The sequence below is a fragment of the Fistularia commersonii genome, chromosome 5 (genome assembly GCF_037954325.1).
Source record: "Fistularia commersonii isolate RoL2024-O1a breed Wild chromosome 5, RoL_Fcom_v1.0, whole genome shotgun sequence".
Taxonomy (NCBI): domain Eukaryota; kingdom Metazoa; phylum Chordata; class Actinopteri; order Syngnathiformes; family Fistulariidae; genus Fistularia; species Fistularia commersonii.
Window position 1 is genome coordinate 11894665 of NC_141288.1, and position 26084 is coordinate 11920748.

At 41.8% G+C, this 26084-nt stretch overlaps 3 protein-coding genes across 5 annotated transcripts in view; 1 reads left to right on the forward strand and 2 right to left on the reverse strand.

The window, feature by feature from the left end:
- slc41a2b (solute carrier family 41 member 2b) overlaps window positions 1-10062 on the reverse strand; it is a 30689-nt gene extending 20627 nt beyond the window's left edge. For 2 of the 3 annotated variants that reach the window (XR_015106156.1, XM_086146829.1), the window contains exons 1-6: window positions 9969-10062; window positions 7299-7966; window positions 5472-5579; window positions 3271-3342; window positions 1587-1731; window positions 610-756 (exon numbers count right to left, since the gene is read on the reverse strand). Coding sequence is in view for 2 of the 3 variants with exons in the window: in XM_086146829.1 (XP_086002955.1) it covers window positions 610-756; window positions 1587-1731; window positions 3271-3342; window positions 5472-5579; window positions 7299-7838 (1012 nt within the window). In the remaining variant the exon portion in view is untranslated. Of the gene's footprint in view, window positions 1-609; window positions 757-1586; window positions 1732-3270; window positions 3343-5471; window positions 5580-7298; window positions 8008-9968 lie in introns of all 3 variants that reach the window. The other variant, XM_086146830.1, reaches the window with a different exon arrangement.
- Window positions 10063-10879: 817 nt separating this feature from the next.
- nopchap1 (NOP protein chaperone 1) lies at window positions 10880-13846 on the forward strand. The gene is made up of 4 exons (XM_086146832.1): window positions 10880-11004; window positions 11633-11707; window positions 11811-11944; window positions 12029-13846. The coding sequence occupies exons 1-4, from the start codon at window positions 10947-10949 to the stop codon at window positions 12221-12223; spliced, it is 462 nt and encodes a 153-aa protein (XP_086002958.1). The 5' UTR covers window positions 10880-10946; the 3' UTR covers window positions 12224-13846.
- On the reverse strand, window positions 13113-25089 carry rint1 (RAD50 interactor 1). Its single transcript, XM_086146828.1, has 15 exons — window positions 24831-25089; window positions 23325-23450; window positions 22946-23061; window positions 19403-19576; window positions 18956-19096; window positions 17907-18081; window positions 17407-17517; window positions 17084-17309; window positions 16844-16981; window positions 16416-16510; window positions 15722-15826; window positions 15270-15490; window positions 14742-14922; window positions 14119-14237; window positions 13113-13393 (listed from the first exon to the last, which is right to left on the reverse strand). The coding sequence occupies exons 1-15, from the start codon at window positions 25056-25058 to the stop codon at window positions 13189-13191; spliced, it is 2361 nt and encodes a 786-aa protein (XP_086002954.1). The 5' UTR covers window positions 25059-25089; the 3' UTR covers window positions 13113-13188.
- Window positions 25090-26084: the final 995 nt, after the last annotated feature.

The following is a 26084-nucleotide window of genomic DNA, read 5'->3' on the forward strand; positions in this document are numbered from 1 at the left end:
GTTTGACCCGCAGAGATAATCAGTAGACTTGGTCTCTGCTGAGAGTAAAATGGTCATTAGTTTCAACGTTGTTTCCTTTGGGCCAGGCTCGAGAACAACAGAGCCGTTATCCAGGAGGAGGAAGGCTCACTGCTCCACACCACGGAAATATGAATATGAGAAGACTGAGGCAGGATTGCCCTCTGCTGGCTGACTAAAGGAGGCGTCTCATCAAACAGACCCACAATCGTCTGCTCACCAAACAAAACAGAAAATATGTAAATAGCCTATCCATATATAAAAATTAGGACTCTGTGATATCAATTAAATACTGTGTGACATTACAAAGCACTGCGTTGCCATGGTGGCACCATCAATAACATCCTTGAATGTCATCTGAATGACTAGATATGGTAAATCTTTATAACTCTGTCAAGAACAATTTCTAAAAGTGTGTTTCAGTAAACAGAGATTGTCATGCTTCTAACCATCAAAATAAGAGGGTCTTGAATATCTGGGCCCCAAACATACAACAAGGAGCACACTTGTATCCATTGACCAGAAGACATTTTGAATCCCAAACTCCAATCAAGGTCATCGGTTGTGTGACTATGAGTTTTTATTACTTACCCAGGCACTTGTAAAGACCCTGGCTGATCCAGGCCAGGATGGCCAGTGTGATAAGGTCACCAAAACTGGCGGCAATGGGCGTGGCCACATTGTCTGGATTGATCCCAGTCTTCTTTGAGCCCACAATAACACCTACCATGATGAACCCTGCACAAGATGCAAATCAAAAAACAAAGTGTGAGCCTGTTGGAAAAGGGAATGTATAACGTAAAAGTGGTCAGCAGCACATGAGCCCATAAACTGTAGTAAAATGTCTTATCTAGACCAATGGTGATAAACTTGTCAGTGTTACAGTTATTTCAATTCAATTAATTTTATACAAATTATTGTTTGACATGCAGTTGAGAAATATGGACCAAATATTGTGATGATTAGTATTGATATGTCTTGATGTATGCTCCACAATGGAGGATATGCAGCATTGATTAACAAATAAATTAAATATATCACAATGGGTTTTTGAAGATGTCATTCGTCCATTTTTAAAATAGATACTTTCATATATTATATGTTAAGAATTCTTTTGTGATAATATTCCAATGATCTGTATTTAGCAAGGATGATTTCTATTAAAGGCTAACTATTGACATTTTGCTCATGATTGCAAAAACAAAAAATTACAATTACAATTACAAACTTGTGTAACCTTTGATTTAAATTAATTTTTTGATTCAAAAAACAGACCAAAAAAAATGTTTAAAAACAACACCGTAGGTTAAATCATACTGGATATATAGATGCATTGTCCAGCCATAATTCCAAACACAAATTACAGCAGAAATATGAAAGCCCAGTGCCAATGACAATTTAAAGAAAAAGTGACATCATGACTAACGGTTACAGGATGCCTCTTCTTCCAGCTGCAAGGGAAAGGACAGCTGTGACCTGACCTCTCAACGGGGACAAATCAACTATTTACTCTATGCTTTTGATCCAATCAGGGTCGTAATCATGTACATGAGGTGTGTATTTTTTACCCTGCAGCAGGGAGGCAATGAAGGCCGTAGCCACACTGCTGGAGCAGAGCAGCACGGCATGGCTCATCTGAAACTTTCCTTCTGGAATCCACCCCAGAACCACAGCAGCTACAGCTGCCAGGAAGCCCACCACAGTGGCCTGGACCTGGGGGGAAGGGGCAGATCTTGCAACTGTTGGACAAACTTTTTAACGACCACGGGAGGAATCAATCCAGCCATATTTACTGTTTGTAACGGGATAGATACATATACATCCATCCATACATATACACACACACACACATACATACATACATATATATATATATATAGATATATATACACACATACACACACACTGGGGAGAACAAGTATTTCATATGATGTTGATTTTTCAGCTTTTCCCACTCGCAAAGCATGAAGAGGTCTACAATTTTTATCATAGGTACTCTTCAACTGTGACAGAAAAAAAAGTGACAGAATCTATAACAGAAATCCAGAAAATCACATTGTATGATTTTTAAAAAATTAATTTGCTCTTTATTGGATGATGTAAGTATTTGATCACCTACCAACCAGTAAGAATTGCAGCTCTCACAGACCTTTTGGTTGTTCTTTCAGAAACCCTGCTGATCTCCACTCATTACCTACAGTATATTAACTGCACCAGTTTAAACTTGTTATCTCTATATAAGACACCTGTCCACACAGTCAAACAAACTGCAAGCTCTCCACAATGGCCAAGACCAGAGAGCTGTGTAAGGACATCAGGGATGAAATTGTAGACCTGCACAAGGCTGGGATGGGCAAGAGGACAATAGGCAACCAGTTTGGTGAGATGGCAACACCCGTAGGCACAATTATTAGAAAATTGTGAGGGTCCGGTTTGGTGGCCGCAGGTCGAGTCTCGACTTTTTGCCCCCACGACCCAATTTCGGATAAGCGGGGGAAGATGGATGGATGGATGGATGGATGGATGGATGGATGGACTGTTGAACGGTGTGTGTACTAAAAAGCTTAACTTGTTTTCATCCCCTTACTGAGCTGTAAAGATATGTTGTATACTTAAAGAATTAGTACCGAATCAATCAGTCAAGGTGCTGTACGGAAAGCTGTCCACTGTTCTTCGTATATATTTGTAAGTGATCTAAAATTGGGATTTTTGTTGAGTCTTTAGTCTCTGTTGGCCCAAGCATGTCCATCTGGCAGCAGAATCAAGAGCAACTTACAGTGAAAAGTGTATGTGTGGGACAAATCAGGTGTCTGTGCTGAAGTTCCCGACTGTTAAACTTCAAAATTTTAAAATGTTCACCAACACAAGAAAGGATATCTGATTAAAATGCTGATATACAAGTTTGCATCCATGGGCAAGTGTGTAATAAATATTTTCAAAATATACACACGCACACATATACATGTTTAAACCACCCCTGTAGTCAAAACAGATTGTTGGTTGCATGTTATGTACCACACGGGTCCATCATCTGCATGTATATGTGTGTGTGAGTGTTTGAGAGAAAGAGAAACATAGTTACAATATTGCAAAAATTCTATCTCTTTCTGCTCATTTATTAATTTTCCTCCAAAGAAATGCAACAGCATTTTACATTTTAAAGTGTGGAAATAAAAGTTTTTCTGCAAACTTTATAGAGGTTACATTTGTGCAGGACAAATAGGATATAAGACCAATGGAGTGTATGATTACCTGCTTCAGAGCCAGGTTGCCGATGATCAGATTCCACTTCTCTATAGGAGAATCCATCTTGCCGACATTCACCTGCAGGAAGCACGGAGAGTGAGAGGATCTGTGACAGCAATAAAGATGGGGTACATTGTTCAAAACACAGGACTATCATGATTTGGTTGGTCAAAGAGAAATATGAGATGTGTCACAGATGTATTAAAAAGTCAGCTATTCCAAACATTGGACATACTCTCAAAACATGACCAGTGAGCTGTAATCCGCACAGAAACAGATTTGATTTTTAATGTAACCTTGTCTTTGTGTTTGTTTTGTGACTCGCTAGTTGCCTTTACGTTTCTTTCATTGCCTGTTTTAGAATCCACATTGCCGCTCTGTAAAACAATTTTCCACTTTGCTGGATGATTAAGTTCTATTCTATTCCACTCGAAGTGCTTCTTTCTGTCTGGGGCAGATGGAGGGGAGTGTCAATGTCTTATCGGTTATGGCTGTTATCTGTTATGGCTTATATATCATTTAATGGATTTATTGTTTTCGTTCTTCATCTCTTTCACTCATTAAAGCGGTTGTTAAGCTCTTCTGTATTGCTACTCACGTAATCATAAATGTACAGATTAGAATTACGATCATCAGAGAGGCCCTTGTAATTAAATTCAATGAAACATAATAAAAGATTCTCCCCTTAGGCTGGATTCTGTCCCTCCAAGTCATAAACTCAAGCAAAATCCTTGGTCATATAATTTTAACACTGGTCAACCTGGTAGAGTGGGCGGGAGTTTGTGTTTTGTGTAATAGAACAGCAGTAATGTGATAAAGACCTCCTCAGTGAAATGCCTGCTGGATGTGTTGACTTGTTGGAAGTAGAGCTGGGATGTAATAGGAGCCAAAAACAAACAGAGAGAGAACTCTGCCCCCACCCTTCTTCCAGGGAGTGTGAAGAGTTGCGATGACCACAAAAATGAGCCTCTGACAGCTTATTATGACCTTGATGGATTCAAGTAATTACAGACTCTGGAATGACGCCAGTCTTTCCACAAGGATAATGCAGTGTTGGGAATGTACTGTCACACTGTTGTAAAGGTGCTGTCACACTATGATCATAACATGCCAATCAGCTCTTCCTCCTTAGCTTTTGTAAACATTCAGCTCTGATAAGGCAAGAAATCACCCACCAATAAGCATACTTGTTTACAAAGCTCTTACATCAAAAACTCATTCCATTCTCAACATTTCAATGAAATGTGGAGATCCCAGGGCTCCAAACTGGGGTCAACTATAAAACTCCTCACCCCCTTCTGTTTCATAAGCAGTCTTACAGATATTAAAAATGGTTGTCAACAAACCCTTTCTAACGAAACTACATAAGTTTTCAACATGAGTTGACAACGTGAGTTTTCAGTATTCCATCCATGTGACAAGACTTCTTTTGGCTAGTTAACACAAAATGTATAACCTGGGTGTCTCTCTGTCTCATCTCTAACAAACAGAGACACAAGGTCAGCCAGTCATTCTGCTCCCGTCTGAAAATTCTGAAAAGTCCAAGGACAGTGACACTTTCAGTGACACCCAGACCATCATGCATGCTTCAATTTCCTTGTCACTGCCATGTTTGAAATGAGATTGAGACTGACTTGTGTTTTTGTACAAGAGTAACTCTGGAGATTTAGAAAAAAAAAAACATGGATGGCAAGTAGTGAATTTTTGAAATAAATATTCTACATGTTACAATAAATGTGTCAAATCGATGCTTGCATACATTTTAATTAGTTACTGCTGATGGCACTAAATGGAAAATGTATTGGTTGAATCCAAACTAATTGTATTTAGAACACACTTCATGGTGAAAGAGAACGCAAAATTTTCAGACCATACCAACAAGGTTTAAACTTTAGCTCTTGGCAAAACTATTGGGATGAAAAGACAAACAAGGTCAACAGCTTGAAGTTGGCCATGAGCCATCTAATTACATGAACAGAGGGTTATGTCAACAAATTCAACAAGTCATCCACCCAGAGAAATGTGGACCACAGCACTCTGACCACCTCAGTCTGTACCAATATGGGATGCAAACTCTTCAGCCAATTATTGATTGTTTGATTTCACTGTTTGATTCCAAGTGTTTTGTCAGCACATCCGCCTCAGTGGTTGTATCAACTTTATCTGGCATGTTTTGATCTCGGGTAGCTTGTGCATGTGTGTCTAACCGCTGTGGAGAGCCTGGAGGCCAGAGTCATCTCAAGGTTCCCTTTCAGTCCAAGCAAGGCTGGAACCAGGATGAAGATCTCAGTGATGAACTGAAAAGCTTCCCAATGCTGCAGAAATTCCAAAAATAAAAATGAAAAATCCTTAAACATTTGTTCAGACCGGTGCACCACATCACTGCATTTTAGCCACATCAGATGGCTTGATAAGATGAACCAGTGGTTAGATTATTTTGGGGCATATTTTCATCTGAGTTGATGCAAGTCTTGTGCTTTAAACATTATGTAGTATTTGTTGTGTTAATTCGCATTTCTGATTATTGCTACCAGGGGTTTAAATGAGCATCGCGAACACAGGAGGACCCAGAATAAAACGTCCTGAAATCATACAAGAATTGGAAGGCACACAATTCTTTAATGCCCCCTTCTATGCTGCTCCTTCCATCAGTGATTATTTGGCATATTATTTGCTTCCCTTGGGGGAGCTTGTCTTTTGGTACAAATTTGTCACACTAAACTGTGTTAGCAAAACCAAATTCACATATTGAAGGCAATTTGTGTAATGAAGAAAAATGCATGGGGGACCTCAACAGACATTCCAGTCTACATAAAAAACTGCACTTAACCTAAAAGCTAAATACATAGACCACCTCAATCAGTTTCAGACCCTGGTTTGGTCTGTACCCATTTTGGGGTCTGCTCTGAGTTGTTGGTGAACTACTAGAAATTGAGAAGCTGATGTTCCTCCTCTGTCTGTTTGAAAATATGACTTCAATCATAAACAGGGCTATTTCACTGTTTTTCTGAAACAGGTTAACCTTTTGGAAGAAAATATTTTTGATATATAACATTGACTGAAAGATGGTATTCTGAGTGGTTTGGACAAATCCCCACCCAATCAGGAACTCTATGTGCACTTAAGCACCTAAAATTATCTCTTAAAGGAAATATGAATCGGGGGATTGTGTCTTTCTTCTTTGTTCATTAACTTTGAAAAAAATGTTTAATTTTGCTGATAGGTTGAGATCCAACAGTCTAAATTACACTTGGTAAATCTGGGATTGCTTTGATAAAATCTTAAAGAACAGAATGAAATCATACACAAAAAGAGCTACATGAAGGTCTATCTACCCTAATTTTGCCCTCTGTGCTCAAGGTGCTATGGTGAAGGGATGTATGGCTGTTGTAAATTTAAAGGGTCAGAAAGGAAATCCCCGTCTGACTCTGCCGTTATTAAGATGGATAGTTATTCTGAGTATAAGCAGTAAATTGAGTGAACAGTTGTTTACCTATAATCAAAAATTTGACCCAAATCAAAACCAGTTTGAGGCCACAAATAGAAAATGCCATCCAAGTCAATCTAAACCTTTTCACCATCAACCGCAAATCAGCATCAAGTGCATCCTTCTTTTCAAACAGAATATTTAAGCCGCTCCATACACTATGAAAGCCTAGTCTCATTCTTAATTTAAAATAAACTTCTAGAATGAAAAGGAGGAGAGATACTAATCTATGCGCAACACATTGTGCTCATTGAGACAATTAACGTCCATTTCAAGAGGGCGACCGGTTCACAGTGATGGCATTTACCACTGGAATGTTCAGTTTTAAAAGGATAAATAGCCTGGCTCCTCTCTGTCAGAAAGAAGTAGGCTGTTATCACAGGATTCCTCATCATCTTAGTGTGAAGATTCTGAAACATTTTTTCATAACTGGAGCTCTGATCGACATGGAAATATCTGAATGTCTGTCACTACATATAGTCGATCCCCATACAGGAAATAGCCTGTATATTATTGGTTTAATCAATCATGTATTTGCTCCTCTCACCTGTACGACGTCCAGCACCATCCCGGCAGACACAGTTCCAAACCCGGCTAACAAGAAGGGGACCAGGATCTGCAGAGCCATGGCTAGTGGCGACTCCTTCGGCAGGTTCTGCGCAACAGCTCCCAGGCTCCGGTCCTCACTCTCATCTTCGTCCTCGGGTTCCTCTTCCCCCCCTGACAGCCTTCTATCGGCCAGCATTGGCTCCAACTCAGAGAAACCCCCGTCTCCACAGTCTGAAAGACTTCCAGAGACCCGCAAGGCTCGGTCCAACAGGCGCCGACCTTCTACGGGGTCTGGTCTGTAGCCATTCTGGAGTGGTCCGGCCTCTGGCTTGGCGCCCAGGTCCACCATAGCCAAACGCTCCTCCTGAAGTTTGGTGTACCCGGTGGGGACCATGGTGTGGAACAGAGAGGTAAGCCTTCCGGAGGAAATAGACTTCAGGGAGAGAGAGCTCCACCCTCCTCCTGCTGTGCTCATTCGAACAGCGAGGCTAGAGCCCAGGGACTCCCCAATCGCTCCCCCGAGACTCTGGACACTCATGATGGGATCTGGGCCTGCAAGGTCTCATCGCACATCATCCGGTCTGAGACTGAAGTAGGAGATACTGGACAACTCTGGACTAGGCTGGCTCAGTTTCACCATCCATGATCAGACTGAGGCTCAGGGGCCTGGAGAAAAACAGTCGAAACCAGACTTAACTCTGTTTTACCTAGAAAGTTCAGGGCAGACAATCAGATAACACACAATGCCATCGAAAAAACCTTCTCAAATTCACTTCTAAACAAATCTGAAAAACAAACTATCTGCATGTTGTTATTCAGTGGTTATTTAGAGTGTTGTATATTCACTGACATTGACTGGGATTGTAAAGACAAGTGTCAGCTTCAGTGGAGGGCTTAAACTTGAAGAGTATTCCCTTTGCACTCAGAGGAGCTTCCCAAAGACAGACTATTAATACTTCTGCAGTTAAAAATTCTAACATTAAAATTAGAAAGTTGGGGGCATAAGAGAAAACAATAGTGGACTAAAGAGGGATATTTACCAGCTAAAAAAAATTCTGAAATACTTTTGAGATTATAATAGATCAAAGTTGAAAATTAGAAAACAACCCAAGCAAAAATGCGAGAATTTAATTTGCGGTAATGACTTCAGGTCTGAACCTCCTGAGAAACAAATGGAGGCTGTTTAATGCTGTGGCAACAGAGGGGCTTTGAGACAGCTTCAATAGAAGCTCTAATGTACCCTGATCCACTGGCTGCACAATAAATCTCAAGCAAACTGACAGAACATTCTGCATCATGCAGATAAACTCATTTCAGTCACACAGTTGGCCTACTTTAAACAATTTACCAGGTACTTTTGACTTTTAAGTTTGCTTTTTGTGGATTTCTTGTTTTTTGTGATTCAGTTGTCAAAAAAGGCCCTTCCTAGCAGAGCGCAGGGCTAAACCTCAAAGCAGAGGTGAAATGGCAAATCTTGCTGTTTTTCTCTTTTATTTTCAATGATGCCAGATCAATTTGCAAGGGATTTGAAAATAAAGGTTTTTTCAGTAGCAACCATCTGTCGAGGCAGCGTTTTATTCTTTGTGGTTTATTTTTCACTCATTTTGCAGATGATTCTTATGACGTTGTGCGGTTTTAGAACAAACCATTATTGTGTTTATTTTAACCAACAAGACTACTAATTCTAATGGGTTAATCTACTATTGTAAAAATATTACTTGATGGGCTCATCTTTGCAGCCTCTTCATAAGCTTCTCTGCATTTAAGTTTTGGACTTAAAGCTTTGAACGGGCCGAATGAATACAAGATTTCAGTGAGTGATGTAAGTGGGAAAGGAGGAACGAATACCTCAGGGAGGCCTGATACGAAACGCTGACGAGGAACAGATGAGTCACTTCTTCGAAATAATACAAATAATACCTCGTTAATATGCGGATTTCGAGCTGAAGTTTGAACCTGCGGACCGCGGGGAAAATAAAACTAATCGAAAGGCAGCCTGACCAAGTTCGCTCAGCCCACAGAACATCGCGTCCCTGTTGACGAGTAAGGGTTGGACAACTTGTTGGCACACACTTTCTGTCTCTCGCTCTCTCGCACACACACACTGTACGTATAAGAATTTTAATCCGAAATTAACGAGGCAAAGTTCGGTTTTAATACTTAGGTTTTAAGAACTTGAGGGTCTTTCGCCATTCGTTCGCTTATCATTCCAATTAGATTGATAAAAAAAAGAGTAAACGGCTAAGCTCACCGGATAAAACATCAAAATATTTAGATTTACCGGGATGGGCTAGTTAGCTCTATCACTCCTGGTAATCGATGATCGGCGGTAAGGGGGCGTTCTTGCACGCTCGGGTATCCGGGCCTTGTTAAATACTTTTATTAAGTATTCGTTCACATGCTGGGGACTCACGGTTGTGTTTTGAGTTTTTTCACGCAGAGAGAGTAAAGTTATAGTGTGGGCGCTCCCGTGTATTTGTTTACGTTAGCTAACACGGTCACCAATTAGCCGTGAACATTACAAATCTGGAACGTAGGGAGCGGGTCTCCGCTTGCATCCGCGTAAGTCATTAAAATACAACTGACCACGTCACGTTAAAAAACATATTCGTCCGGTCCGTTGCTGAGAAGGAGAATTTTGTTCTCTGTTTAACTTGAGTAACGTTACCTTTCAGCCAGAGAGATGTTTGGTCCAGAGGAAAAGATGCCCGTGTTCGTAGCTGACAGTCTCGGGGCAGCAGAGCCGCGTCACTAGTTGCCACCACAGATCGTCTCTGTTAAGAAGATGGCGCACTCTGTAGTTCGGCGACTTTATTTATGTCGATGTTGTTACCCCAACATATGTTAATACTGTCTAAAAAAATGACTATATATTTACTATAATGGCACTAAATCAAGAAGAGGCATGAAACAAAACTATTCCAACCATCATTTAATCTTAGTACATTTTGGTTTCGAGTTGCATTTTTTAAAAACAGTCCCTTGATTTTCTTTTATTAATGTATATTCTTGTTATTACTAATGTCACAAAATCTACATAAATTAACTACATTTTGCAAAATATAACACATAACTCAGCGGAAAATGACCTTTTTTCGGGGGGGAAACGTCCCAGACAGCACAATATTCCTAAAATCAATTTAAATAAATGCCTTGGACACAATACCTTCAAGTATAAAAAAAAATATGTATTTAATAAAGCATCGACCAAGACCGTTACATAAATTAACTGTTAAAATAAATGGTATGTGATCAATCATAGATCATGGCGGATTTTAAAACTCGATCCGAGTGAGATATCTGGATAAATCTTTAGACGAAGTGCCACATATGGCTTGGACGTAGTGCGCATGCGCAGAACTAACTACGGGATGCCCCCTCATGAACGACTATGTCCGGGATACCTTTCGATAAGCTGCATTAAAATATTCCTTTTAACACGGTTATTTTACCGTCTTGACTCTCCTTTCCATGTACGGCCGACTATTTAGTTTGTGCAAAGCACACTACCCCCCCCCCCCCCCCTCCGACGTCCTCCGTGTCGCTTGGAGGCGATAGACCCGTGACAGTCAACAGCTTCTCATTTCCGACCCGGAAGTTTAGCGCATATACGCACGTGTAGATGCAGCTGAGCTAACAGGCAACAATGGATTCAAACAAGAAATCAACCTCTCGGGATTTGCTTTCTTGCGGAACTGGACAAGGTTTGCGATATCTGGACATTTTAGTCTTAATGTATTTATTCATTAGAAGAATTAGAAGACTTTATTCGTAGGGTTCACACTAGTGCGTTTGATCATCAGAAGTGGTAAATGTGCGTAAAGTTTCGGTTGTAAAAGTGCAGTCAAACCAATCTTTCTTTTTTAACCGATTTACTTCGTGTCAGCCCGCTTCGAAAAGGTTGACAAGACATTCATATATTTGATCCATGGATGTTCATCCGTTAAAAAAAAATCCATGGATTTGAGTGGCGTTTCGACGTGTGACGTAAGCGTGTCGTCACTCTGACAACAGGCTGCAGAGTTCGATTGGTGATCAGTTGTTTGAGACCTGATAAGCAGCCGCAATAAGAATCCAGCTCAGGATTTACTTGTAAAATGTTGAATTTAAGGTTATTTTTGCCGGCTTTAAATCGGGCTGTACTTCCTATCACTTACTTAAATGTGATTTCTAGCATAATAGCAAACTCCCTATTTCTCATCTCTGTGTTTCTGTGCTACAGATGTCAAAATTAAACCCAGTCAGCCTCTCCAATTGGAAAAGGTCTAAATGCGGACATTTCCCTGGATATTTTGTGCTGCTTCATCAACTGAGTGTGCTGTTTCTCTTAAGGTTTGAGAGAGAAGCTGCTTATCAAGCCCGAGGCTGGCAGGTCCCTGCAGACCGAGAGGGTCCCGCCTAGCAGCTGTCAGTTTAACCATCATGATCTTCTGGTGTATTCATGTGCTTCCTGGTGCAGATTATGTGATCATATTCAACCCCATAATGATACTGTGTGTGTCGTCATCAGTGATGGCACGGCTGCAGAGCTTCCTGCCCCAGATGGCAGAGGCCAATGAGAAGCTGAGGCAGCAGATTGAAGATTCTCCAGCAGGACGGTTTGACATTGAGGATGTGGAGGAGGCAGATCGAGTCATTGAGATGGTCAGGTTTACATCGTTTTAGACTTATTGATCCTGAATTTCATGTTTCACATGAGTTATATGACTGAGGCCCTCACATTTGCAGGATGTGGCCCTGGTGGAGCTTGACAGGTCAGACAGTGAGTCGGACAACTGGGTGGAGTCATCGGACTCTGAGGAGGACTCGGACTCTGACTCTGAGGAGCAAAGTGTGGTTACTGAGGAGAACCTGAAGCTTCCAGGACACGATAGGAATAGGAAACGCGCCGCCATCCAAGTCGTTGAGCACCAGGGAACATAAGCAGGTCTTTACCACAGAATTGGAATGCAAGACAGACTTCACAGTCTAAGGCAGAAACAAAGACGAGACAATCATTGCCAGGGGAGAGTTGAGAGACTTGTGCAAATAACTCAGTTTCTGACTAACTGTCGTGTTTCCCATCTCCTCTGAGGTGAGGGAACAAAAAGCCACGCACAAATTCATTGTGGGTATGTGTGTCTTCAAGTTTTTCTCAGAAGCATTTCATTCCAAGAAATCGGGACACCTCACAATACTGACCTTCAGAAATATATCATTTTAGGAATTTAAGAAAATTATAATTTCATCATAACTTTTTTTAATTTAGGCTATTTAAAGAGAGATTTGCAGTCCTATGTAAATCTTGGTGAACTCTGGATGTATGATGAATTCAGTCATTTTAGTAAGAAAAAGGGTGACTGTTTTCTCGGACATCTTTGGGTCTGATAAACATACTGTAGATAGATGTTCTTTTTGCTATATTCTGTAATTTTATGAATAAAACATAACAATCCTGTGTAATCTCAGATATTAGTGCCAAATATTTCTGTTCTGAAGAATTCAGACATCATAACTAAATATTAATACTAAATATTTAATAATCGACTCTTTGGTTCAGAGACAAGGAGAGCAAAATTACTTAAATGTCTGAGGACAAAGAAACTATTCCCATTTGCTCTGCAAATCTTGACATTCAAAGAAACTTAAATCAATTTACAGTCTCTTGTCTTCTATATTAATATTTCACCTGGTCATCCAGTATTTTTTTGCAATGTAACAATTTTTTTTTTCCCCTGAGTGCCTGGGAATCATGATGGTTTCTTACATTTGTCTTTTAAAATCATAAAATGAATATTGGGTTAAAAAAAAAAACATGCAGTCAAACAGGCTGTGGGGTGAGAGCTGAATTTATTACAGAGATCAGACAAAGACACTGAAATTAAATACAAACTTGATATGTTCATGTGTCAGTGTCCGGGCCAGGAGGCTCGGAGATTGAGGAGAATCAGGACGTCGCGGCGTGCCAAGTAATAGACCCCCAGTTCGTTGAGAGCAGACTCAGGCGAGGGGTCGTCCCGTTCGCTTGTCTGGTCCTCGGACTCTTTGATCAGGTTTTTTAGAAGGAGGGCAGAGCCCAGGTTCAGGTTCAGGATGAGGCTCGCCTCTTTCACACTACAGACACACAAGTTAGCGTGTTGATCAGTGCTAACATTTCACTGGAATACAGCAAAGTCTTGTCCCCTACTTTCAGTCAAATGGCTGACAGATCACATGATGTCATTATGGGGTAATCAGTCAGCAGGTCTCGGATGAAAATATTTTGTGAATCAGTGAGGTCTTCAATCATTAACATATTTTTGAGAAGTACTTTCATAATTTGGTGAATATTCTTACTGCAGGAGGTCCTACATGGTTTGAATATTTCACATACAGTATTTTCTTATGGTTTGAGGTTCAGTCTATTCAAGTTCACTTTATGAGTTCCTTGTCACTATTTGATTTTGTGCCCAAATGCTGTTTCTCTGACAATTTTTTATAGATTCATTTTGTTGTCAATTAAAGTAACTTGTAATAATTATATTTTAGCTAACTTGGAAATTAAAGCTTGATGTAAAAAATTCCAAACTTGGTGTGGTGTCCTGAAAGGATTGTCAGAGAGTGAGAGTTCTAATTGATTGTCCTCAACAGAATAAGCTGATACCATCAGGGAAGATGCTAAAAGTTTTGCATATCATTCCTACTAACTGGTGAGATCTACTGGATTACTTAAGTTTTTGATTCTGGAGAAAAGGGGCTGACAAATTCTCCAGTGAACTGATGTAATATAATATGTAACCACAAGGTATCACTAGTAATGAACTATTAATTCTACACCAGGGCCACTTCAGACAACTTACTGTTTAAAGAAGTTCTCAGGTCTCTTGCAATAGTGCCCAAACAGAGGAAAGAGGTTCCTGCTCATGTCAAACTGAAGCTGCGCTGCTCCGCCGTCGCTGAAGTGATTGGCTAGGATCACCTGGCAGACAGATGAGGGCTTACACTTAGGGCATTTCAATTTACTACAAAAGAGCTCCAACAGCAGAGTTTAAGACCATGCCGCTTTAACTACTGAACACAGACACTATTGGTTCTTTATGGTTTTCATAACAGTGTGTAGAAAAGGAAAATGCGACTGTAAGAACAATTACAAGCGGCAGGTTGCAGAGAAAAAAACAACAAAAGAGCAAAAACAAAAAGGTCAACTAGTGCTTGTTGAGATAATCCTGCACCTCAAAGCTAGATGGATTTAAATATTCTCTAATCTTTCTTACTGCAAAATGAATGAAAACTTAAAATCTATTTTATCATATATGACACTGAAAAGAAAATCAGCATCAGTGACCTGAAGATTGTTGCCCAAAAGGAGAAACCAGACTGATCTTTGGTTGAAAGGACAATGGGAACCTCTACTATAATTTGACTCCGAGGAATATTAACTGCACATTGTCGTGAAAGACTTTATGGTGCTTTCAGTTCTTACATCCTGGTAGAGGAAGCTGTCGAGTCTCTCGGCCAAACCCTGCCAGGCCAGCTGGAACAGAGACACGCTCAGGACCTGATGAAGATTCAACAGGCTGTCCCTCACGCAGAGCATCATGGGGCATGCTGAACTGGACAGGGTCATGGCAGATTGGTCCTGCTGGGGCGGAAGGGAAAACCACCTACAGAGTAGAGGTATGACAAGATATTGTGGCACCATCTATCGCGGTCTACATCAGGAAGTTAAAAAAATGAGTCGAATTATAACAAAACAGATCCGAGAAGACATTAGGGCACTACAGGTTTTTAACTTTTACCTGACTGCTGCATTAAAAGGGAAAAACTGAGAGGCATCATTTGTACTGATTAATAGTATTAAAAATGAAGATAAAAATAAAGTTTGAGTTTGCAAATAATTGGGGAGCGGGGGGAGGGGTCAATGAGGGAATTTGGTTATGCCTGAATAACTGACTGTATTCCAGAAAGTGTTCTGCTCAGATATTATTGAATGGATGATGTCATGTCCCACCTGTCCTGGCAATATGGTTTGGTTTTGTCTATTATGTTCCGCATGATTCCATCCAGCAGACGTCCCATCATGTCTCCTTTCAGCCGATCCAGTAGTGCCAGCAGACCTTCAAACAGTGACCCTTCCAGCGAGGCCAGGCGTCCCATCTCCATCACACCCAGGCCCCCCAAGAAACCGTCATCGCCCAGGGACACAGCAGCCTGCTGAAGCTGCAGGAAGAACTGGAGCACAGTGACACAAGACTGGTGAACTTGGGATGTGGGGACAGTTTGGAAGGCATCTTGTACTCAGAGTATCATAACTATATTATAAACAAAAGTTAAACTGTTCAACCGAAATATGGTAGAATGATATGTAAATGACATCAAGCAATAATAACAAAAACATCATCAGATTGAGCAGAATTAAACTTTTTTTTTTCCGCTTGTGAAAGATGGCTAACCTCCACCTACCACGTTGTCACCCCAGTCAGACAGGATGGTGGAGATGTAGTTGACAGCGTTGAGGATGGCGCAGTAGCGGGAGCCAAGCGGAGAGCGAGACTCCTCCTTCATCACCTGCAAGACAGATGCAAAGCAGCAATCTTTCATTCATCCACTTCAGGCCACTTTTACTGACAGAAGCGTTACCACACGCAGCACTTTATTCATGGGCCGGGTTTCCCAAACTTCAAGTCGTGACCCCGACAGTGATACTGCCTCAAGACTCTTGACCACCATTCAGCCCCTGTCTTAAGTTATGTGAACCACTAAACATACATCTCATCACCGAATCAGTGGGTCAAAACATCTACTTTGCCCTCAGCCCTGCAAACTATTTCAAATCATCTATTAAACAAAAAATGAAAAAAAAAAAACAGCTTTTATTAAAACAACAAAACTTCATATTTTCCAAAGAAACTCTTTGGTTTGAAGACTTTCTTCCTTTCATAGATGTGGTCTAAACTTTTCCACCAGTGTTACTCTGAAGGCTTCTGTGTAAACTGTTTCAGTGGTTCTTGACAACATCTGTGTGTGTTCTTGGCTGTAAATTGGTGTTATGGTCTGGAGTAAAGCATGGGGATGAGGACATCAGTTATGATTCTACTGGACTGTTCTTTCAGATTCTCTTTCTTCCCAGACTGTGTTAAGTCACTAAACACCTCACCTGAGTGAGTCGTATGCGGAAGTCGTCTACCAGCTCTCTCTGGAGCTCCAGAAACTTGAGCTGAGCAGAAGGACAGGGCAGTGTCCGGTAACGCTCTGATAGATACAGTTAGAGCACAATCATCAGCATCTTGTCGAGGTTTCTCTTCTGTATTAATTGAGTGAAAAAGCTATTTCTTCTTGTATTGGGTATTAAATTTGGATTACATAACTGACAATCATTGAGTAAACCATCCAGCTGTAGAGGTTTACTTGTGGAACACATAATTCACAGGATCTGTGACGCATGGGGATGTTTAAGGCTGGGACTCAAAATAATACAGTTACAGCATCTGCCTTATTATGGAGGTCAGACTTCCTCAATGGCTAAATGAGTATCGACCAGATTTTAGACCAGATTTTGAAAAGGAATGAGGAATGGAATCTTACCAGTGATGACCTGTAGCAGTGTCATGAAAGTCTCAGCACAGTCCGGGGCTTTCAGCTCGTCCATATCTCGGATATCTTTGTACTGGGAACTCCACGCTCCCTCTGCCGACAGCATGGCGTCCACCTTCTCAACTGCCACTGCACAAACATAGAGATGCTTCGTCATAAGGCTTCCAACAGCATAGACATGGAGAAACCATTTTACTGGTCAGAATATACAGCCAGAGGTTGCAAACTCACTCTTCTTCTCAACCGTGAGCCACTTTTGCAAGACTGCGTCATCGAGCAGGAGGAACAGCAGACCTGGCAGCGACACCGGGTACGAGTGGCTGCTCCGCAGCTCCTTTTCAAACAGTAGCACCTCCTCCACCAGGTGGCAGAAGAGAGCATCATCGTACAACACTCTGGAAGCATCACCAGCCACTTTCTCTTGAACCAGTGACAGCAGACCCCGACACAGCTCCACCTGCGCACATGGTCACACTTAAGTTTTCCTCGGAATTACCTCCACTGCTGGCAGGAGGGATTACAGAAAACACAAAGAATGTGAAATAAAACCCTACCCTGGCACTGAGGCTGACTCCAGCTCGGTCCAGTATGGGCTGGATCTTTTCATCCATAAAAGAGGTACTATTTCCTATCCACATCAGAGCCTGTGTCAGGTACCACTCAGGCTGGAAAAACACAACATGAGACATGATATTTTATTCTAGAAAGAAGCAAAGGGAGACAAGGTGATACTAATAATAATAATAATGATAATAATAATAACAACACTATGGTAGTACAATAATAATTTATCCTTTATTAATCCCTGTGGGAAAATTCGTTCTCTCGTGGTGGGTGCTGTCCACCAGCACCAGAGGAGCAGTTAGGGGTTCAGTGTCTTGCTCAACAACACTTAAACACACTAAGAGCCGAGAATCAAACCAGGAAAGGGTGAGCTCCAAAGACGATTGCTCTACCTCCTGCGCCAAACCACCCCCAATGATACATTGTCAGCTGACAAGATCACACAAAACACTCCGGGCCCAGTGTGTATCTCTGCGTGTATGTGTTTCACCTTGCTGGGGTTGTTGGTCTGTCGATTCCCATAGAAATGGTAGCGGAATCTTCTACTCAGAGGCTGCAGCATAATACTAATGGGCAGGCAGAGCAGTGGATTTTGAGATGAGGCAGGAAGGCTCGAGGATGCAGCTTTCTGGGAGGCCTGTGTTCTCTGAGATATGATGTCATCACTGGTAGTCAGGGTGTTAAAGAAGTGACAAACATAATATGACATTGCATCTTAAGTCCTGCTGCATCGTAGGTGGTCAAAAAACTACTGCAAAAGGAAAAACAAAATGTGTTGGAATGACTGAGTCAGTCATGTCTTTCAGACATTCTTGTATACTCAGGACATAAACCCACCGCCGAAGTGTATTGGATGATCAGGACAGATGACCAAAGCACACATGGAGAAATATGTCCTTGATCTTCTTCCAAAGGCAGTTGGCTGCATCATGTTGCCTGGCATTCCATTATCGATTCCATTACTGTGTTATTGGTTGCGGGCTCACTTGTCCCTTTACTCAGATTTATGTTTTGGAGCAAATTGTTAACCACTTTACCATATATTATCTTTTGCAACAGTTGTGGTGGCATATAATATTTCAAATTATTTTTAAATAATTGCATCTGATTGTTTATCAATCGTGTTTACATTGGAGATATAACTGCTATGCCATCCTGACTGAAGCCAGCCTAGGTGGTGTTTTAAGGTGCATTGGACTTATTGTTCGGCTGGACTGGAATGATACTGAACAGGTTAAAAAAAACATGTTCAAAACACACCCAGGGAGAGGGATCTAAATAAAATGCAATAACATCCTAATGAGAAGGAATTAAATATCTTTTACGATGAATCTTTTTGAATTTTTGGGAGTTTTTTGGTTTTTTTTTTATTCACCTAAGGTGACAAGATGGTTGCTGCCAAATTATGTCTTTGCCAACTGGATATCCATCGAGCAGGTTATGTTCTCTGAATAAACAAGAGAGCAGGACAGTGAACGGTCCCTTAAATGCTCCAACCAGTGAAGTGACTGCAGTCAGCAACAGGCGACTGGAGGATACGAGGTCTGCAGGGCTAGCAGCTGTGTAACCAGCAGCTCTAGCTGGCTGGAGGTCTCTTGGGTGTTGGCAGGGGGAGTCAGCGACTGAGTCGGGGGAGAGAGGATCGGCCAGTGCAGCTGAGTCAGCACTTTTTCCAAATCACTGTGGATGCATGAGACGAATAGATTGCAATACAGAGAATCCAGACAAACGGCAGAAATTTCACTGACGTTTACCACTTGTTTAAGGTCAATGTATTACAAGATTAAAAGAGGATAATAGTTATTAATATTAATGTGCATTAATTGACTCATGATGAATGTTGTATGTTCTGGTGAAACCAGTCCTTGATGGGGAAATTTGATCTGAATCAGAAAATCCTAAATGCACGGAATGGGTGCACGTGGATAAGGGGTTCTGAGTAGAGCTGATGCTGTGCAAGGATTCAGGGACTCAACGAAATATTACCCAGCCAGTCGGTCCTTGATGATCTTGTGCCAGAAGTGGAGGGTTTCCCGCAGAAAGTCCTGGAGGTGAGAGCATCCTGACTGGCTGAGACCCGCATCCAGCACCGCCATGCTCTCCACCGCCCTGATGGCCTCCCACACACTGCTGGTCATCAGACACTGCTGGATCCCTGCGCTGCTCACACACATTTTTCATCACTGTCAATCTGTCAGAGAAAATCAATCTTCACAACCCTTCAATAATTTCTCTTCATTTAAGTTTTGCCCTCAAAAACCAAGACCAAAAACAGCGGAAAACAACTCATTTGTCAGCCACCCGAACTAACGCAGCTAACGCAACTGACACAACTAGCGTTATCAGCTCACCCCGTATACTATGGCGTACGCAGCGGTCTTCTGGTTCCATCTATCTTGCTATCCTGCCGGGATCTCCTGTACCGCTCCACCGTAAGATGATGAGCAGACAGAGGGTTGCATACTCCAGGGAACGGCTGCTCCAGCTGTCCAACCTTTCTCACAATGCTGCGGTCCCGGACCACCCGAGAGATTCTGCACACCCCATGTCTGGATTCCCTAAACTTCCCACTCCCCAAGACCCCCACCCCCCCTCAACAAAAAAGGACCAGAAAGGGAAAGAAAAAGGACGATATCAGAGCCCGACTTAAACGTGAGAGAGGTAAATACAGAGAGCTCCCTTCGGTCAAATTAGCCAACATGCATTCACTCCGTGGGAAAACGGACCAACTCCAGGCCAACGTGAACCACAGACATGAATACCAGCCTCTATCCTTGTATTCACAGACACAAGGTTGAACAGTAAGAGCATTAATGCTAATTCACTGCATGGTTTTGGTCATCCCATAAGGCTAGACCAGGACACTGTTAGCACAGGGAAACACCAAGGCGGGGGGGGGGGGGGGGGGGGGTCTGCCTCTACGTTAACCTCCAGTGGATAATAGGGAGATACTTTGCAGCTCAGACATCGAGCTCCTATAGGTCTCTCTGCCCCCCTTCAATCTCTCTAGAGAATTCCCACAACTTTTCCTGATCCTGGTTTACATCCACCCAAAACCAATGCAGCTTCAGCCTCAGCATAGCAAATCCACACTTGATTTGAAGAGATCTCCCTTGGTGCCCCAAGATTCATCATGGGTGATTTCAATCACTGCTCACTAGAAAAAGCTCTAAAAGGATTCCACCAGTATGCCAACTGCAAATCCCGTCTGAGTAATACACTTGACAAATATTTCGGATCCATCCCTGAGTCCTACAAAGCTGCCCCCTCCCTCCCCTTGGCTCTGCTGACCACCATGCCATCCTGCTTGCTCCCGCCTATGAATCATTGGTAAGGAGGGGAGGTAGAGTAACTAAGATCATTAAGCAGTGGATGCCGGACAGCATTGATAGACTTCAGGGATGCTTTGAATTCACAGAATGGGATAATCTTATATCCACATCCAAGGATATCAGCGAGCAGGTGGAAACTGTCTCATCCTACATCTCCTCCTGTGTTTACAATGTCATCCCCACAAAAAAAGTCACCATACAACAAACCCTGGGTGACTTAAGAGTTAAAGAAGAGTCTAAAAAAAAAAAAAAAACATCTTCACCGGCTCTGGGGCTGAGAAGAAGGAGGTAAATAATGAGGTCAAACAAGCAATATGAAATCAAAGAACTAGGTGGAGCGACCCTTTGCACAAGGGGATCTCGACTCAGTACTGCACTGAACACTGCTCCCCCCATTCGAATCCCAGGGAATAACTCAACATCACTCCCCGACAACCTCAACTCCTTTGTCATCCACTTTGAGAGTGACAACAGATCCCAGGTGGGGAACTTGTGGCATACACCCGTGGGTGCCTTCCTCAGCTATCTTAGCAGGTCAAGCCTTCTTTCCCAAGAGCAGATGTTCAGGTCTCGAGCAGATGTCCAGGCCTAATGCAGAAAGTAAATGCCATGCGACTTACCCGGGAAGCCCCCGCACCCTATCGCCACAGGGAAAAGGCATGCCTGCCATACCTGGTCTCTGTAGTCTTGGACTAGATGTAGTACTTCGAGGCCTTCCTTTCATGGACCTCCTAACAAACCTTCCTACCACAGCACAGTGAGCTCGACCAGAATTACTGAATGTGAGCAAGACTAACGACATGGTCATCACATTCTCCAGCAGGCGGAGGCAACTGGGAGAGGCATTCACCACCATACAGGGGGAGCCAGTAGAAACAGTGAAGGAGTACAGATACCTGGGCATTGTCCTCAACAACCTGCTGAGATTCTCTTCTACCACAGAGAAGATCATCAGGAAATGTCACCAAATGCAGTACCTGCTCAGGAAGCTGAGGTCATTTGGGGTGAGCAGCACAATCTTAACCACGTTCTATTACACCTTAGTTGAGAACGTAATGACTTTCTCCTTCACCTGCTTGTTCAATTCCATCATCCAACATGATAGGAATCGCCTGGAGCACACCACCTTGGTCTGCTCCAAAATAATTGGCCAACCCCTCAGACCTCTCTCCTGCTTCCATGATAGCCAAATTTTAAAAACAGCCAAAAAGATCCTCGCAGATCAGTCCCACATCTTACACCTAACCTTCGAGTGGCCCCCTGTCCCGCCTGGAAAACCCAGAGGAGATGGGCAACCTTTGTCCCAAGAGCTGTCCAACTCTTCAATTCCCAGCAACCTTGCGAACCCCGTGTTGCCATACCAGCCCCTGCCTAGTGTAATGCCACTCATGATATATTAATTACATAAATGAAGGGCGCAGCTTACCTTGCAGTCTTTTACCAATGGTACAATTTACAAAATTCTGTACAATAATTTTACGATACTTTATTTTGTTGGTCATAATTTGATGCCGCTACCGCATGTGCCCCCCAATTGCCTCTCGGGGGATAAATAAAGTTTATTCTGATTCTGGTTGTTCAGAAAAAGGGTAGAGTGTTGTTAAATGTCTCTTTCAGAACATCTTCCATATTAACATTTTAATATTTACTCCGAGAACAGAGACTGGACTTCCTCCTCCCATCACCTTATAGTTATAAAGGTCCCAATCGTCACGATACTAGCTGTATTTTAATGACTCTTTTGTTTTTATTCATACAGTATCACCTTTATGGGAAAACTGTGTCAATTAGTAATTTTAAAGTCATTTCGACATTTTTGTTCGTCACCCCTTGTACTTTTTAACGGTGATTTCTACCAAATTTCAAAAAATTTCTTCTCGGTGTGTATTTAAATTCATTCAGTTTTATGGGCTCCGTCTGAACTTTTTGTTGGGAATAGCCTATCCTTGGGTACTTGTTTTAATTGCTAAGGTTATTTTTACATTTTTCTTGCAGGGCTTTTAGGTAATTTCACGCTAATGTTGTGATATTTAAGTTCTGTATATTATTTTATCTGTTCCCAATTACCCCACTTTGGGAAACCCCAATCTAGTTAAACCACAATGATAAATAAAAATCTGTGAACATTATTATCCTATCCCTGTACTCTTCCACTCTCCTCCCAGCAGCCTCACATTATGCTTATTTTCAGTCATACCTGAGTTCCTCGATGTGCTGAAGGCAGCGCAGATACTTCATATGTTTCTCTATCGTCTCCACCTCGTTCAGAGACTGGCTCAGGTCATCCATCCATGACTGGGCCCCCTGAAGGTGCTGCATGATGAAGGTTAGGAAAAAAAAAATTGAACTTCTTAGAACAACATGAAAGGCAGAGATACACCCCACCACCCTCGATGTTGGTGGGGTGTTCATAATAGCTCATAATCTCTCCAAACACATCCATGAGCAGACTGGCTGTTAAAAGAAATGGAACTGGACTGACACACAAGTTTCTGTAACAGAGCTTGAACATGAGGAATACTTAAAGAAGTACATATTCTTGTGTGTGGCTATAGCGCATGTTTTGTTGACTCTACCTGGTGCAGTTTGTCTGAGATGACCAGCTCTTTCTGCAGCAGCTCCTCCCAAGAACACTTAGCCTCCTCAGCAGCACAGAGAGCCGCACACACTTTAGGAGGAACACAACTGGACTCAGTCACAGCCTGGAAGAGATGAAACACCCGTTAGTCAGGTTTGAATGTAACTAAACTGAACCCGCAGTTGTCAAGGAGGACCATTTTCATTTTTACAAGTCTTATGAATTTTGAGATGAATTACTTTTGCCACCACAATGGCAGAGTAGTTAGCGCTTCCACCTCACAGCATGGTTCGATTCCCACAGAAGGGCTTTCTGTGTGGCATTTGCATGTTTTCCCTGTGTCTGCATAGGGGTTCTCCTGTCCCTCAGTCCAAAAACATGCAGGAGGTTACTGGAATAAATTGGAAAATTCCCCCAAATGTGTGAATGACAGAGCAAATGGTTGTTTCTTTCTATATGTGCCCCTGCGATTGACTGGTGACCTGTCCATCTCTCACCCATTAAGAGCTGGGATAGGCTCCAGCATTCCCCCAACCCCTAGTGCAGGACAAGCAGTAGATAATGGATTACTTCGTTTTCACTAGTAGGATAAGGAAAGTTTTAGCATTTTGGGGGGCAATTTCAATTATTTCAATCATAATAATTTACCCTTCATTCATTCTTTGCAATTAACCCATCATGGATGAACCATCCTCACGGACCACCAGCAGTATGCTGTCCAGCAGCGCCAGGGGAGCAGTTAGGGGTTCAGTGTCTTGCTCAACAACACTTCGACACACTAGGAGGAGCTGGAAATTGTTCTACCTCTCGCACCACGCCGCCATATAAGTTATATAATGGGTAAAATAATGAGAATTCAAATTCAAAAAACTATCCGACAAACCTGGGAAAGCACGGATGTAAAGACACAAACAGCTGAAAATCAAACAAAAATTAGGAGGGATAAAAAAATAAATCAAATGAAAAAAAAATCATTAAAATGAAAAATTGAACATGTAGCATTTGGTTTTGTTTAAAGCTATTTTGCTCATTTATCGTTTCAACTTCTGTATTGGGATTTTCAAAATGTCTAGCTTTTCTTTTTCACCAAAGAGGACTCTGTGATGTGTGCTTTGTTTTAGTTTTTTACAGTTTTTTAAATTGCTAAAGTTATCACTTCAAATTTACTTAACAAATACATGTATCTATTTATTAATTTATTTAGACGTTTCACCATTTAGCTTCCTTTGTCTTGTATGCATGAAGAATTAAACGGTGATTATAAGTTTCGAGATAGCATATAACAGCTATTGCATCTTCAGTGAGTACGTATGGCCTCAATTATAAAGCCCCTAGATATTTGATATGTATCTCTATATTTTTAACACATTTTCTCCTTCACTGGAAACTGGAGCTCCACCTATTCATGTATTGTTGCTTGCCGACACCAACGGTAATCGGCTCCCGTTACCGGTAACGTAATGACAGAAATCCGCTTCGTGTGAGAAGAGAAGTTTGTCCTCACCTGTTTTTCCAAGATGCTGTTCTCTTCCTGGAGTTTCTCCAGTAGCCCACCAACATTCCTCAGGGATTTTAAGTCGCTTCCAACCTCTTTCTCCAGGAAACTCGCCACGTCGTCGTCCAACGAGACTTCCTCCGGGTCTTCAGAACACGGCCCGCCGGTCGGACAGGCCGAAAGGCGGGTGTTCGGCTCTCTGCTCGAACTGTTTTCCACGACCGTGGTCGCCGCCATCTTTGCTGTCAACAAACTCCTACGTGCTTGTGCCACGGATGCGACGTGAAGGAGGCGCCTGTTTAATGACAGCGCACCGCCCCCGCGGGCGGAGACGGCGAATCGACGTGCACTCGTTTATTTATTATTTTTTTATTTTTATATGTAAAAATATTAAATAGTTAATTGCTATAAATACCCTTAAAATCACCAAGAGAAGGCTTTTTATCAGCGAACCGCCCCCACAGGAGGAGACGGCGAATCGATGTGCACTCGTTTTTTTTATTATTTTTATTTTTATATGTAAATATTAAACAATAAACACCCTTAAAATTACCAAGAGAAGGCTTCTTATCATTAGTAATGTTCTTTTCCTCATCATACTGATGCATCTGTTTCAAAAACATAGATTATGCTCGTATCGTTATAATTACTTGCTTCAAGCTGAAATACAAATTTCCAAACCAAGCCCAAAAATAAAATTAGAACAGAGAAAATATTTGTTTTAGAGAGGAATATGAGTATTTTTTTGTCGCGAGGGAGACTTTACCTACAGCAGCAATGTCAATATCTTGAAAACGGACGAATATGTGCGATGAGCGTGTCCGTCCAACAGAGGGCGCCACTTACCAAGAACACCCGCGATACGTGAGGCGTGGAAGGAGCGCGTTTTCTCCACGGCATTTGGATTTTGATAAAAGAATCAGAAATTTTATATTTCATCAGCAACACAACTGTGTTCCTGGAGGAAATCAGCTGTCTTTCCTTCACAGGAAGTGAGAGGAAAGGAGTCACATTCACCGGCAGAGCCTAAAACTGCATTTGCATCTTTGAAACAATAGTTAAATGGATTCCTTGGATTTTACAGTAGCAAAGTTGCAGTTCAAATATTCAGAGTGATCATTCGATTGAGTTTTTTTGTATTTGATGTATCAAGATTTTTCAAGCCATTGATTCAGTCCTGATTACAACTTTTACATTTGTTTTAGATATAAAGTCCAGCCATTTAAGTTTAATGATTAATAACATCTGATGTATGCTTCACCT